Source organism: Hypanus sabinus, chromosome 17 (assembly GCF_030144855.1).
Source record: "Hypanus sabinus isolate sHypSab1 chromosome 17, sHypSab1.hap1, whole genome shotgun sequence".
Classification (NCBI taxonomy): Eukaryota; Metazoa; Chordata; class Chondrichthyes; order Myliobatiformes; family Dasyatidae; genus Hypanus; species Hypanus sabinus.
Genome location: NC_082722.1, coordinates 69,625,467 through 69,640,388, shown reverse-complemented (window position 1 = coordinate 69,640,388; position 14,922 = coordinate 69,625,467). Strand labels below are relative to the sequence as shown.

General features: G+C 41.7%; 1 protein-coding gene across 2 annotated transcripts in view; it reads left to right on the top strand.

The window, feature by feature from the left end:
- The first annotated feature begins 3,611 nt into the window (after positions 1-3,611).
- Positions 3,612-14,922, top strand: part of si:dkey-234i14.6 (uncharacterized) — a 123,678-nt gene continuing 112,367 nt past the window's right edge. Inside the window, exon 1 of one of the 2 annotated variants that reach the window (XM_059993268.1) lies at positions 3,612-5,381. In XM_059993268.1, coding sequence (XP_059849251.1) covers positions 4,950-5,381 — 432 coding nt within the window. In that variant the 5' untranslated portion in view covers positions 3,612-4,949. The remainder of the gene's footprint in view (positions 5,382-14,922) is intronic. The other variant, XM_059993267.1, reaches the window with a different exon arrangement.

Here is a 14,922-nt window from a genome sequence, read left to right as displayed (position 1 = left end):
ATCAGGCTGTGTTACAGCCAATCAATATAAGAGTCAGCATAGCTTTGGTGTGATAGATGTTAATGTAAATGATGCATTTCACTGTGTTTCAATGTACACATGATAAATCTGAATCTTGATATTGAATCTTTGTGTGTGGGAAGTCATGCTAGGTAAATCCTTTGTAGCTAAAAAAGGTAGATAAGAGTAAGGAAGTAGATGTTGTCTGTTTAGACTTCAGCAAGGCCTTTGATGAAGTCCCACATGGTCGGCTGACCTGGAAGATTACTTTCCATGGAACCCAGGGAGAGCTAGTTATATGGATTCAAAATTACCTCTGAGGTAAGAAGCAGAACGTGGTGGTTGAAGGTTGTTTCACAGACTGGAATCTGTTGACTAGAGGTGTGCCACAGTGGTCAGTGTTGGGACCCTAGTCATTCATTATTTACAGCAATGATTTGGATGCGAATACACGAGGCTTGATTGGTAGGTTTGCAGTTGACATGAAGCTCAGAGGTGTTGTTGATGGTGAACAAGGTTATCATAGGTTACAAGGGGATCCTAATCAGTTAAGAAAGTGAGCTGAGCAGCAATAAATAGCATTAATTGTGAGGTGATGCATTTTGGAGAGTCAAACCAGTGTAGGAGTGGTCACTTTATTAAGTTATCTGTACACTTTCTTGCTAATGCAACTATCTAATCAGCCAATTATGTGGCAGCAACTCATGCATAAAAGCATGCAGACATGGTCAAGAGCATCGGTTGTGGTTCAGACCAAACATCAGAATGGGAAAGAAGTGTGATCTAAGTGACTTTGACTGTGGAGTGATTATTGGTGCCGGAGGGGCAGATTTCAGTGCCTCAGAAACTGCTGATCTCATGGGATTTTCACACACAACAGAGTTTACAGACAATGGTGCAAAAAACAAAAAGCATCCAATGAGTGGCAGTTCAGTGGTCAAAAACCATGAAAGCGATCAGAGAAGAATGGCCAGACTGGTTCAAGCTGACAGGAAGGCAACAGCAATTCAAATAACAGTGGTATGCAGAAGAGCATCTCTGAATGCAGAATACATTGAACCTTGAAGTAGATGAGCTGCAGCAGCAGAAGACCATGAGCATACAGATATAAACTCAGTAGCCACTTTATTAGGTACATGATGTATGTAATAAAGAAGCCACTAAGTGTACTAAGAATGGTAAGACAGTTGAGAAAGTAATGACACAAATGGACTTAGTTTGTTGAAAGTGATATTAAAGTTAGATCGAGGTTGAAAAAGACATTGAAGTCCAGCATGCTAAACTTCATCAGTCACAGCTCTGAACATAGGAGTGGTTACATTATCTTGTATCTGGGTAAGTCATTGGTTAGGCTGGAAGTATTGTGTACAGTTTTCGTCACTCTACAAAGGAATAATGTGGTTAAACCGGAAAGAGTGCAGAGAGATTTACAACACCATTACCAGGACGAGTGGACCTGAGTTACAGAGCCTATGTAAAAAAAAATCACCCCCCTCGTAAGTTTTCATGTTTTATTGCTTTACAACATTGAATCACAATGGATTTAATTTGGCTTTTTTGACAATGATTTGCAGAAAAGATTCTTTCATGACAAAGTGAAACAAATTCTAAAAATTAGTTTAAATATATTACAATTATCAAACACAAAAAATTTGATTGCATAAGTATTCACCTCCCACCCCCACCCCCACCTTCAAGTCAGTATTTAGTAGATGCACCTTTGGCAGCAACTACAGCCTTGAGTGTGTGCATAGGTCTCTATCAGCCTTGCACATCTGGACATTGCAATTTTCCCCCATACTTCTTTACAAAACTGCTCAAGCTCTGTCAGATTGCGTGGGGATCATGAATGAACATCTCCTTTCAAGTCCAGCCACAAATTCTCAACTGGATTGAGGTCTGGACCCTGACTTGCCCACTTCAGGCTATTAATTTTGTTGTTTTTAAGCCTTTTCTGTGTGGCTTTGGCTTTCTGCTTGGAGTCATTGCTTGCTGGAAAACAAATCTTCTCCCAAGTCACAGTTGTCTTGCAGACTGCATCAGGTTTTCCTCCAGGATTTCCCTGTATTCTGCTGCATTCATTTTAGCCTCTACCTTCACAAGCCTTCCAGGGCCTGCTGCACTATAGCATCCCCACAACATGATGCAGTCACCACCATGCTTTACAATAGGGATGGTGTGTTTTTGATGATGTGCAGTGTTTGGTTTATACCAAACATAGCATTTAGTCTGATGGCCAAGGAGCTCAATTTTGGTGTAATCAGACCATAGACCCTTCTTCCAACTGACATCAATGTCTTCCACCTGCCTTACGGTAAACTCTAGCAGAAATTTCATGAGAGTTTTTTTATTACAACAGTGGCTTTCCCTTTTCCACTCTCACATAAAGCCACTGAAGCTTGTAACTCCTCCTGAGTTGCCATCGGTCTCTTGGTGACCCCCTACACTAGTTCCCTTTTTGCACAGTCACTCAGTTTTTGAGGTGAGCCTGCTCTAGGCAGATTTACAGCTGTGCCATATTCTTTCCTTTTCTTGATAATTGACAACTGTATTCCAAGGGATATTCAGTGATGGAAATTTTCTTGTATCCATCTCCTATCTGACTTAAGCTTTTCAATAATCTTTATGCAGAGTTGCTTAGTGTTCTTTTACCTTCATGGTGCAGTTTTTGCCAGGATAGTGACTCACCAGCAGTTGAACCTTCCAGATACAGGTGTATTTTTACTACAATCAATTGAAACTCCTTGACTGCACACAGGTTTATATATAGCTGAGACATCTTAACTAATTATGTGACTTCTAAAACCAATTGGCTGCTCCAGTGATGATTAAATAGGGTAAATGCTTATGCAATCAATTATTTTTTGCTTTATATCTGTGATTAATTTAGATCACTTTGTAGAGATCTGTTTTCACTTTGACATGGAAGAGTTTTTTTTCTGTTGATCAGGGTTTTTAAAAAAGCAAAATTAAATCAACTGTGATTTTATTTATTGTAAAATAATACAACAAGATAACTTCCATTGGGGGTGGGGTGGAAATTTTTTATAGGCACTGTATAGGGAGAGTTTGACCAGGTGAGGTCTATATTCCTTGGAATGCAGGAGACTGAGGGATGAAGTTTTAGAAATGTTGAAAATTCTGAGAGTCATTGATAAGGTGAATGGTAACAGTCTTTTCTCTGGGACAGGAAATTCTAAAACTAGATGGCATAGATTTAAGGTGAGAAAGGAAAGATTTATGTAGTGCAGCTTTTTCAGGCAGAGGTTAGTGAGTATAAGGAATGAACTGCCAGATAAAGTGGTTGAGGTATGTATCGTTTATTAATTAATTTATTTATTGTGATTCAGTGTCCCTCTGGCCCATCGAGCTGTGTCACCCAGTAATCCTTTGATTTTTTTGTAATCCCAGCCTAATCATACGACAAGTTACAATGACCAACTAATCTACTAACTAGTAGGTCTTTGGACTCTGGGAGGAAACCAAAGCACCCAGAGGAAATCATCACGGTCCCAGGGAAAAGTACAAACTCCTTACAGATAGCGGCAGGAATTGAACCCTGGTCACCTGTACTGCAAAGTGTTGTGCTAACCACTGTGCTATAGTGTTCTCCATGATAGGTACATGGGGGAGAAGCATAGAAGGGTGTTGGTCAAACGCAGAAAACAGGGTCTCCTGTTTGAGTGTCATGGTTGGTTCAGCATTTGTTGGGCCGAATGGCCTTGCTCTGTGACTCTCAGTCAAGTTTATTGTCATGTGCACAAGGACCATGAGGTATACGTGGTGAAAACTTGTAGCAGCATGGGTTCAGACAACACACAGAATATACATAACATATAAATGATACAAGGCAGTGAAAAGAGAGAGCGAGAGAGTGTGAGTAAAGACGGGCACAAACACGATCCCAGAGCAAACACACACACACACGAATTCTGGAGACGAATCGACTCAGTCACCGTCCCCTCCAAAGCAAGCGCGGACGAAATCGCACTGCACACTGCCACACTGCAGTGGAGGGTAGCAAGTTCGGCTCTGGGTGCTGAAAGCTGCCGCATTTCGGATTAAACTGGCTGAGCAATAATTTGTGTGGAACTCTGTTTTCTTTATAAACAACCCCATCGGAATTCTAATACAAACATCGTATTTCTGGTCAAAATGGGGAAGGTGCGTGGTATAAATATTTTGCTCAGGCAGAGGAGGTTTTGTGTAAATGTATTCCTTGCAGTCGCGGTTGACCGAGTCTCTATTAGGATCCATCGCTTAGGGAACATATCCCATAAAATTCAAACTAAGTCAGAAAGATATTTGAAGAACTCAGAATTATCGTAATATTAAAAAGCAACACCGTCACGCAGTAAGCCGAATGCTTAAAAGCAAGGGGGTGTGCGGAAAGAAATTGCGCTGTCATTAACATTCCTCGCTGGTCCTCATACGGTTTCCCGAGGTTTCTGGAGACCCAGTTGACGTGGAAAGGCGTAGTTTTGCAGCGTTACTTCCAGCCTGCCAGCTGATTGCTGTAAATTGTGTGCGAGTTTCGTCTCCGAGGCTCGAGCTGGAGTAGCCGGCGGTCTTCCATTGAAAGTTTGTTGGGAACGTAACACGCGTCAGAGTCATGGCACCTTTGCGTTTTAGGCAGAGCCGGAGTCGGACAGTGAAGAGGGAGCGTAATGAGACAGGGAGAGTGAGTTAAAGAGTGTACAAGGTGCAGAGAGATAGAGAGAATTTAGACGACGTTGGTTTGAATGAGTGTTTAAGAGGGAGTGTGTGTATAAGCCAGTGCGAGAATAAGGCTGAAGGGTTCTCACTGGTTTGTGGAGTAACCTTTGCTTCCAAAGTGTGAGGTCAAGTCATGGTGTTTTTTTCCCAGTGGAATCGGCACTGAGAGGACTCTCCATGCACTCCCGAAACTGCGTTGCTACTGACCCGGTTTAGATGCACCCACGCCGGTGATGGAAAGGTACGAGACTTTGGTGTACGACACAGCCCTAAGCACCCTGGTGGCGGTGTTGATTTACGTGCTGCTTAAGGTGAGCGTGGACGGATACCGGCAGTGGAGAGCCCGGGCCAGGGTGCTGGTGGTGGGCTCGGGTCCGGTGGGACTGACGGCGGCTCTGATCGCTGCCCGCTCCGGCAAGGTGGAGCGCCTGGTGCTGCTGGAGGAGCGCTGTCGCACCGCCCTCCTCTCCCGGCCGCAGCAGATCGCCCTAGACTCCCGCAGCGTCCGCTTCCTCCTGGGACTCGGTGTGGACTTTGACAACATGGAAGGGTGCTGGCACAACGAGCACTTCTTCACCAAAGTCGGAGTCTTCCAGGAGTACCTGCTGAGTCTACTCGAGAAAAGGAAGCAGGAGATGGACATTCAGATTCTCCTTGGTACTAAGGTAAAGTGGGGACAGGTGACCCTGCCGCCTGATTAATCTCGCACGGACGGGCTAGTTCTTGGTCCATTTCCAATCCCATTTACCCGCTCCGTCATTTGGAGGCAATACTTTATAAGCGTACCACCTCCATTTCCATATAACCTTTAAAAGGCAGTTGGACAAATAAATAGATAACAAAGCAGAGGAAAAAAATTCTGGAGGAACTCAGGAGGTCAGGCAGCGAATGTGGAGGCAAACAGACAGTCGACGTTTCGGGCCGAGACTCTTTAATTGGACTCCATCCTGAAATGTCGACGGTCCATTTCCATCAGCAGCTGCTGCCTGACCCGCTGAGTTCCTCCAGCGTTTTACACGTAACTCCTGGTTCCAGCATCCGTTGTCTCTTGGGTCTCCGGGTTTAGAAGGTTTCCAGGTTAATGATATTTCTTGTTAAGTGTCATGTGTCACCAAGATACAGTGAAGAGCTTGCCGTATATACGGATTAAATATTACACAGTGCTTTGAGCTGGGATATGGTAAAACAATAATAATGTAGAATAAAGTGTAAAAGCGACCTTCATGAGCTGCGCATTCAAACCATGATGAGATAGACTGAGACCAAGAGTCAATCATAGTATACAAGAGGTCCACACAAGTGCTTTCTAACAGCAGAATAGATGCTGCTCTTGAGCCTGGTGGTAGGTGTACTGGGGCTTTTGTATCTTCAACCAAATGGGAAAGGGGAAGAGAGAATGTCCGGAGAGTGTAGGATATTTGACTATGCTGGCTGCTTTACTGAGGCAGCAAGCAGTACAAAGTTTCTGGAGGGGTGGCTGTGTCCACAACTCCGTAATTTCCTGCAGTCACGTGCAGAGCAAGCCTTTGTGCATCCAGACAGAATGCTTTCTGTGGCGTTTTGATTAGAAATTGGTGAGAACCAACGGCATGCAAAATTTATTTAGGGGCTGTCTCATTAATTGAACCATGTTCAGTGTGCATCTTGGTAGGCATTGACTAGTTGGGCTGAAGGGCCAATGAATCCATAAGGTGGCTCTTCTGCCACTATAGGACACTTCATTGTATTGCAGTGAATGTTATGGCCTAGTTGTGCATAGTGAGATCCCACTTGTCAACGGAATAAGGACCAGTAGAAAAATCAATGAATGATGACTGTTGGCCTGAATCAGGGGTTTCCAACTTGGGGCCACAGATCCCTCAGTTAATGGCAGGGGTCCATGACATAAAAAAGTTTGGGTGCCCCTGGCTGAGGTATTCCCTCCTTGGAATAATGCTTTCAGAACTTAAGCACACACTTGGAAGGGTAAAGGGGCATTCAGTCTATTGACAGAACACTGTGGGCTGCATCTTGGTTAGTGCCCTTGGCCTTAATGTGTTGAAACCCCCTGGTAATTGATTTCAACCCACAACCTTGTGACATTACTAAGCATCTCTGATACTATGACTCAGCAACAATGTAAGCCTTCAAAATGGGATATTCAACCATCATTCACTTTCAATATGCAAGATATGTTTTGTTTGTGCAATTTTCCCTGCTGTGGTATGGTTCTGTTGGAATAGATGGGTAAGAAAGAGTTAATACTTACCAAAGAGCCCTGTATTGGCAAACTCTACATGAGTATTAAAAATTGCCTTGTATTGAGAACCCAAATTACTTCTGAAGTGATTCTGTGGCAAAACAATGACCTGCTTGTAGTAACGCTGGCCACAGATATAATTGCAAAGTAAGTGGATTTTTTTTCTGTGCATTAATAGACCTTAAAGCACTATTTTCTACTCATTAACATTAGATTAATTTTGGTGCGCTGTTGCAGCATGAGCATATGTTCACTACATCACTGCACTCAGTTGTGAGACTGAGTAACAGGACATATACCCTCATCTATTCTAACAATGTAAACTCTTTTTACACCAATTGCCTCAATGATCAATCATTGCTATTCTAGTAGCTTTTCTTTCAGGGACTAGATTTTAACCATTAAAAGATTATGCCAGCTGTCCATTTGTCTTTAGTTTATGATGCAAATTGCCCTGGCTTTATTTATTAACTCCTGACCTAAATACCAGTTTCAATAATATATTGTAACACTTGATGTTTGTGTCGCAGAAGTTAATGTGGGTGAAATGGATTTTAAGTTGGCCTTATCTGCAGATTCATTTGATATAGTGACGAATTAGTTGGAGTGCGTAAGGGCTGTTTAACCCTACATTTGACCTTATTAATTCAACTTGAATTATTTCCCTCCCCTCCCCCCATTTTTTTGTTGGCCTCACCCTCTCTACTGCAGTCTAGTCTTGGAACAAATCCCTGATGTCCTCTGACGGTTAGGATAATTTTGCTGGCATATTTTTCCGTAGCTGATGTTTCTCAATTTTCATCACTTGATCTGAAGGTTTAGTGTCAAAGCCCATCCAAAATAAGCAGCTAAAAATTGCAACTTTGCTGAACATTGAGAGCATGCTATATTAGTGTCAAGATTTATATTCAAGATTTGCTTAATGTCATTTCCAGTACACGAGTGTAACAGAACAAAATAATTGTTAGTTTGGATCGGACACAAAAAGAGAAAGCAATAAAATAAAGAACACAATATAAATATGTAGGATGGCTTGTATATATTGTTTGTATGTCCATAAAGTGACACGACACAGGAATGTCTGTTCATAAGGTGAGTGACAGGGAATGACAGTGACAGGTGGTGGGTTAGTGGGTGGAGGTGTTGATCAGCTTTACTGCTTGAGGAAAATATCTGTTTTTGAGTCTTCTGGTTCTGGCATGGATGCTTGTCAAAAGATGCATTTCATTGTATGTTTCAATGTACATATAACTAAATCTCAATTGTGGGCTTTGCCTCAGTAGGAAGATTGCTAATTCTCAGTCAAAATCCTGGATTTGTTTTTCACTTAAGACCTAATCAAGCACCAGTGGAATGCTGCACTATTACAGATGCTGTCTTTCAGGTGTATTGTTAAATTAAAGACTCGGGGCTGAAAGCTGTAGCGGCACCTATGATTGACATTTGAAAAACATTTGGATATATACCTCGATAGGAAACGTTCAGCGGGATACTACTCCAGTACAGACAATTTCAACTTGCTTAGTCAGTATGGACAAGTTGGTTCAAAGAAAACTTAAAGTTGGATTAATTGTCATGTGCACAGATACATGTATACACAGGTGCAATGAAAAGCTTCCTTGCAGCAGCATCATATCATCAGCATTCACAAGAAAACCATAATTTAAACATTAAAGGGCCTTTTTCCTAGCTGTATAGCTATATGATGGCATTCCTTACTGTGGGGTGGCTGTAAATCATATTCCTGGGAATATCTTTAAGACCAAGGAATATTAACTCGCATCAAACAAAGCCCCAGCTATTTGTTTGGTTATCATTTTGTCGGTGAAGGCTATGTACAATAACTATTTTCTGCATCACAACAGACAATTGTTCATGCTTCATTGACTGCTTCTAGTCATCCAAGTGTCTACAACGAAGACTGCAATTGCTTTCATTACTACCTCCACTACTGTTTTCTATTATCTTGTGCTCATTAATTCATGGAGTGGTGAGCAGGAATGAAAGTGGAACCAGAGTTGAAGATATGCTTGGGGTGTAGAGGAAATGTTAAAGAACTAATGTGCATTTATGGCACAGAACAGGCTTCATGTTTGCGATTGGCTCATGTTAACTGTTCTCCACTCCCATCTATCTTGGACCATATGACCATAAGACATAGGAGCAGAATTAGGCCATTCCAGCATGACTGATCCATTTTCCCTCTCAATCTCATTCTTCTGTCTTCTCCCTATAATCCTTGATCCTCTAACTAATGAAGAATCTCTCAACCTCTGATTTCAATATACCCAATTACTTGGCTTCCACAGCTGTCTATGGCAATGAATTCACAGATACACAACCCTCTGGCTAAAGAAGTTCCTTCTCGCCTCTGTTCTAAATGGTCGTAGACTCCCTCACTATGAAACATCCTCTCAACATCCACTCTATCTTTGCCACCTTCATGTGAGTTTCAATAAACTTTATGTGAGTCATAGTCATAGAGAAGTAGAGCATAGAAACAGGCCCTTTGGCCCATCTAGTCCATGCTGAACCCATTTAAACTGCCTACTCCCAACACATGCACTGACTATAGCCCTCTATATCTCTGCTATCCATGTACCTATCCAAGCTTCTCTTAAACATTGAATTTGTGCTTGCATGGACAACTTGTGTTGGCGACTCACTCCGCACTCTCATGACCCACTGAGTGAAGAAGTATCTCCTCATATTCCTCTTAAATTTTTCACTTTTCACCCTTAAGCCATGGCCTTTGGTTGTAGTCCCACCCAACTTCAATGGAAAAAGCTTGCTTGCATTTACTTTTTATATACCCCTCTTAATTTTGTATGACTATCATATCTCCTCTCAGTCAATTACATTCTAAAGAATACAGTCTTAACCTATTCAATCTTATAACTCATGTCCTCCAGACCTGACAACATCCCTGTAAATTTACTCTATACTCTTTCAATCTTATTTACATATTTTCTGTAGGTAGGTGACCAAAACTACACACAATAGTCCAAATTAGACTTCACCAGTGTCTTTATAACATAACATCCCATTTTCTGCACTCAACACATTGATTTATGAAGGCCAATGTGCCAAAACCTTTATTTACAACCCTATCTACCTGTTACGCTACTTTCAATGAATTGTGTACCTGTAGTTCAGATCATTTTGTTCTACCAGGTGTCAACAAACACTAGCAGTTCCACTTTAAGTCTAATTACAGAAATTGCCATTTGTGGATAATGCAGGATTTTTTTTTTTTGATTGGGTGCTTGCTGTGCTTGACTTGGCTTCTTACCTTTGGGGTAATTGAAATTCAGGAATGCCTGCAGCTAGTGAATAATTCTGAGGTTTATATGTGATTCCTTTCACTATTGATGTTATAGATAAAATTTATGATTAAAGTCTACATTTGTAGCGTGTCACAATGTACTACCTTGAGATTCATTTGCTTTCTGTCATTTACAGAAAAATGAAGAAATGCAATAGAATTTGTACAAAAAGACTATAAGGTGCAAATGAAGACAAATAGATCAAATAATAAAATAGTACTGAGAACATAAGATGTAAAGAGTCCTTGAAAGTGAATCTGTAAGACTTAGAATTAGTTCAGAGTTATAGTAAGGGAAGTTATCTACACCAGTTCAGGAGCCTGATGGTTGTCGGGTAATAACTGTTCCTGAACCTGGTGGTGTGGGACCCAAGGGTTCTGTGGATCCTGCACAATGGTAGGATTGGGAAGAGTGCATGGCCTAGATGGTGGGGGTCTTTGATAAACACAGATTTCTTGTGACAGCACTCCCTGCTCAGTGGTGGGGAAGGATATAGCCACCACTTTTATTTTCTAGTTTCCTCTGTTCCTGGGCAATGGTGTGCCCATAGCAGGCCGTGATGCAATCAGTTAAGGTGCCTTCCACTGTGCATCTGTAAAGGTTGTAATGAAGAGTATCTGCCTGGAATATCAGCTGCTATTCCTCTCCATAGACGCTGTCTGACCTGCTGAGTTCCTCCAGTATATTCTGTGTGTTGCTCTTGTTTCCATCTGCAGAATCTCTTGTGCTTATAAAAGTTTGTCTAAGATTTTGGAGACACGCTGAGTCAATGCAAACCTCTAAGAAAGTAAAAGTGTTGCCGCACCTTCTTTGTGATGGTACTTGTGTATAGGGCTTCAGTTAGGTCCCCTGATATGCTAATGCCAAGGAATTAAGTGACTGACTCTCTACACCTCTGATCCCCAACGAGGATGCAATCCTGATGAAGGGTCTCAGACCAAAACACAGACAGTTTTACTCTTTTCCATAGATGCTGTCTGGCCTGTCCTGCTGAGATCCCCTAGCTCCGTGTGTGTGTTGCTTTTGCATTTCTAGCATCTACAGATTTTCTTGTTTCTGAGTCACCATTTCCATTATTCCTGTGTCAAGATTCCAGACTCAACATTCAAATTTATTTACCATGAATACACAAAACATAGAATGCTATGCATTATTTGTATTAACAACCAAAACACCCAAGGTGCACATTCCAGCACCAACATAGGATGTCTACAATGCTTGGCAAAACATAGAACACAATGAGCAATCACACAACAGCAGCAAAACAAGCCCCATTCCTTCGTTATGCACACGCACACGCACACAGTTCTCCAGCTCCAGGGCAGGACATCTTCTGCCTCCAGTCTCCAATGGACTCTGTCTATGATTTGCAGACATTGGGTCTTCGACTTCCCTTGTGGACTCGCAGTGATTGACAGATGAGCTCTGGATCGGGCCTCGACTTCTGATTCAACCCTTGGGATCTCCTGCACTATCACCGAAAACTAGTCCTTGAATTCTGGACTTGATGATGGTACCCCAAATACTAGGCCACAAACTCTGGTCTCACCAGTTTTCAAATGGGTACTCTGTGATTTAGGAATGCAGACATCCCACCCTGCAAAATCTTGTTTCAGGTTGGTCGCACCCCTGCCAGTTGACCTCCAAGGATGTATGTAATATTTTGTTCAGTGATTGTAAACGAAGTTGGGTATATGCAGAAAATGTGACATTAAATATGTACTTATTATATTATCATGGAATTGATTTTTTTTTAATTCTATTACAACTTTAAACAAGTCTACAGGGAGTTTGGCCTCATCACCTGGGACATCAATAGAGTAGCTCCTTAGCAGCCAGCTGGCTAGTGTAAATAACATTAGCTATGCTAATGAATGAATGACACCTGTTAAACTCACCACAACATGTCTTTTAAATTTTAACCCACCATGGGCAATAGAAAAGTCACTGTTGCAAACAGTGCAGTGAGCAACACTGTCATTATTTTTGAGGTTGACTGTGAAGCCCCCCCCCCCCACAGAGAACACTGATAGGTCTGCTTAGCACAAAGAGAGACCAATCAGGATGCTCCCTCTTGCTCTCACTCTTCCTTGCCCTCTCAAAACAATCAGTTTCTGGGATATTGTATATAATTTGCAGGTGTCATGGAGCTGCTATCAATATGCAGGAGACTCCCAGAACTTCCGGGGGAGGTGGGATGTCTGAGAATCAGAAGAGGGACTGGATATCCATCTTATGGACATGCTGTTCTCAGCTGCTACTTTCAACATTCTGCATGAAATTCTGAGCTGAAGGGAGCATGGGGCATAGTTAATTGCACATATAATGCTAAAAATGCATGGAGTAAAGTGTACAAGTGAAGAGAAAGTTATGGGGGAGAAAAGCAGGAGAATGGGGTTGAGAAGGAAAAATAAATCAGTCATGACTAAATGGCAGGGCAGACTCTGGATCAAAATGCCTAATTCTGCTCTACATTTTATGAACTATATAGATTCCTGTTTAAACTTGCTAGTTTTCTTCAAAGCTTGTACTTTGCACTGTAATGTTTGTTTTTATAAACTTGTGTTGCTGCTTTGGTAAAACTAGAACAGTTTAGAATGTCCTACTTAGTGTACCATCATTTAGTGGGACTTTTATAGAGACAGTTTTATTCAGGTTGTTCTAACCAGCCTAACAATGGTCTTTCACAATGGCTTCTATGAGATGCAATTTATTCGGTTTAAATGTGTGGCAACCAGCACCAAGCATTTATATATTATGTGCAATTTCTTAGGATCCTTACTGACTGAATTAGCTTTGAAAATAAATACTCAAAGTTCCAGGTAAATTTATTATCAAGGTAAATTTATTATCACCAAATACTACCCTGAGATTCATTTTCTTGCAGACATTCACATCAGAACAAAGTATAAAAGAGTCAAAGAAAAACTACGCACAAAGAAAGACTGACAAATATTGCAAATATAAAAAGGAGCAAGTAACAATAATATTCAGAGCATGAGTTGTTGAGTCCTTGAAAGTCAGTTTCCCAGGACTCCTGGTATTGGTCCTTGGCATAAAAACAGTTTGGGAAGCCCTCGGTCTATGGGTTGTGTTCAATGAGCAGTTGTGAGTGAACTGTGGAGAATCTCTGGCTTGTGCATAACGAGGTGCTGCACTGCCTGTGGCCAGTTAATACGTTGCTGCGCTGTGTGTGTGGAGAAGGGAGCTGTGCGTGTCTATTGCATATTCCGATCAGGGTTTTGGACTTCGAATCCTGTCCTAAATGCAGTTCCTTCAACTCCCGACCACAGCAAGGCATGTTTCTCAATATTGTGCACTGCTTGGATAATGTAACTGGGATAGTGTCCTGCCACTGAGCCAAGTCTGACTTTTACTCTCACTGAATGACACAGCAGCCACTGCATTTAAACTCCAAATCCACAATTCTACAGCGGCCTCTCCACATCCGTGCTGTTTGAATGCTAAACAATGTCCTTCAGACAAGACACTGAGCAATTACAGTGTCTCAGCTGGAAAAGATTCTGCACCATTATTTAAAGCAGAGCAGTGTATTTTACTGATGAGCTATCTGGTTAATCTGTTGTATTAGTACAGGTGAACAACGGAGAGAAGGTGCTCTGGTTTATTTCAAATTCTGATTAGATTTTGGCTTTGCGTTTCATCTTAAATATAGTTCTAATTCAATAGTGAACCAAGCTGTCATTCTAGATTTTGTGAAGTGCCTAGACTGGCACATTTGCACAGTATTTTGTTTGTAGATAATCAAGCTGTTTATCCCAAGTATAAGCCGTCTGCTGTGCTTCCCGTCGATGCTTCTAGTGTTTAAGGAAGAGCTATTGACTCAAATGTTTTCTCGCATCAGATGTTTAATTTTCCTTTTAGGATTTTGGTGTGGAACTCCTTGCAGTTTCTACCCATTTATCAGCCTCCACCCCCACCAACTCCCCAGTTTAACAACTGTGGAAAATTCAGTCTTGCATTATTTAACAACATTTTTCCTCTAAAGAGCTGCCGCATATTTAAGCTTCCTATTTTCTCAACCTAAACAAAGTTGCCTGTGTTTAAAATACTTGGAACACTTTCCCAGCATGTTGATGCTGGGTTGAGCTCTGGTATTGTTTCAGGAATGTAACTGGTTAATCCTCCAAGGATTAGTTAAATTAGTGCAGTTGATTCCAGTTAATTAGGAAACTTCAGGACCAGAACATTTTGCCCCAATTAAGCACCTGGACCGATTAGCCGATATTTCATTGAAATATTTAAAAAGAAACAAAAAAATGATAAACTGTAGCGGTGTGCTACACGCAGCGCTAAAATAACGACACAGAGTCGGTAAACTGCAGTTAAAGATTTTATTCGAACTTCACAGCCTTGCTTTAAAGCCTCCCTGATCCCGCCCTCCCCGGGCGCGGATGCTGTAGGGGCATGTACTCGCAATCTCCCACAGGCTTTTCTCTTTGTTGGTGAAGCAGACCTGGCGCCCTTTTGGGACTGGCCTTTGTGCCGGCGCGCTGGCCATTTGTGAGCCGGTTCAAGTGCGCTAGGAAGTGGGTTGGCACAAAACCACCATTTATCTGAGTAACAAATAATGTATTTAAATGAAATGCAGAAAGAATTAGAACACCACCAGTACTGCTA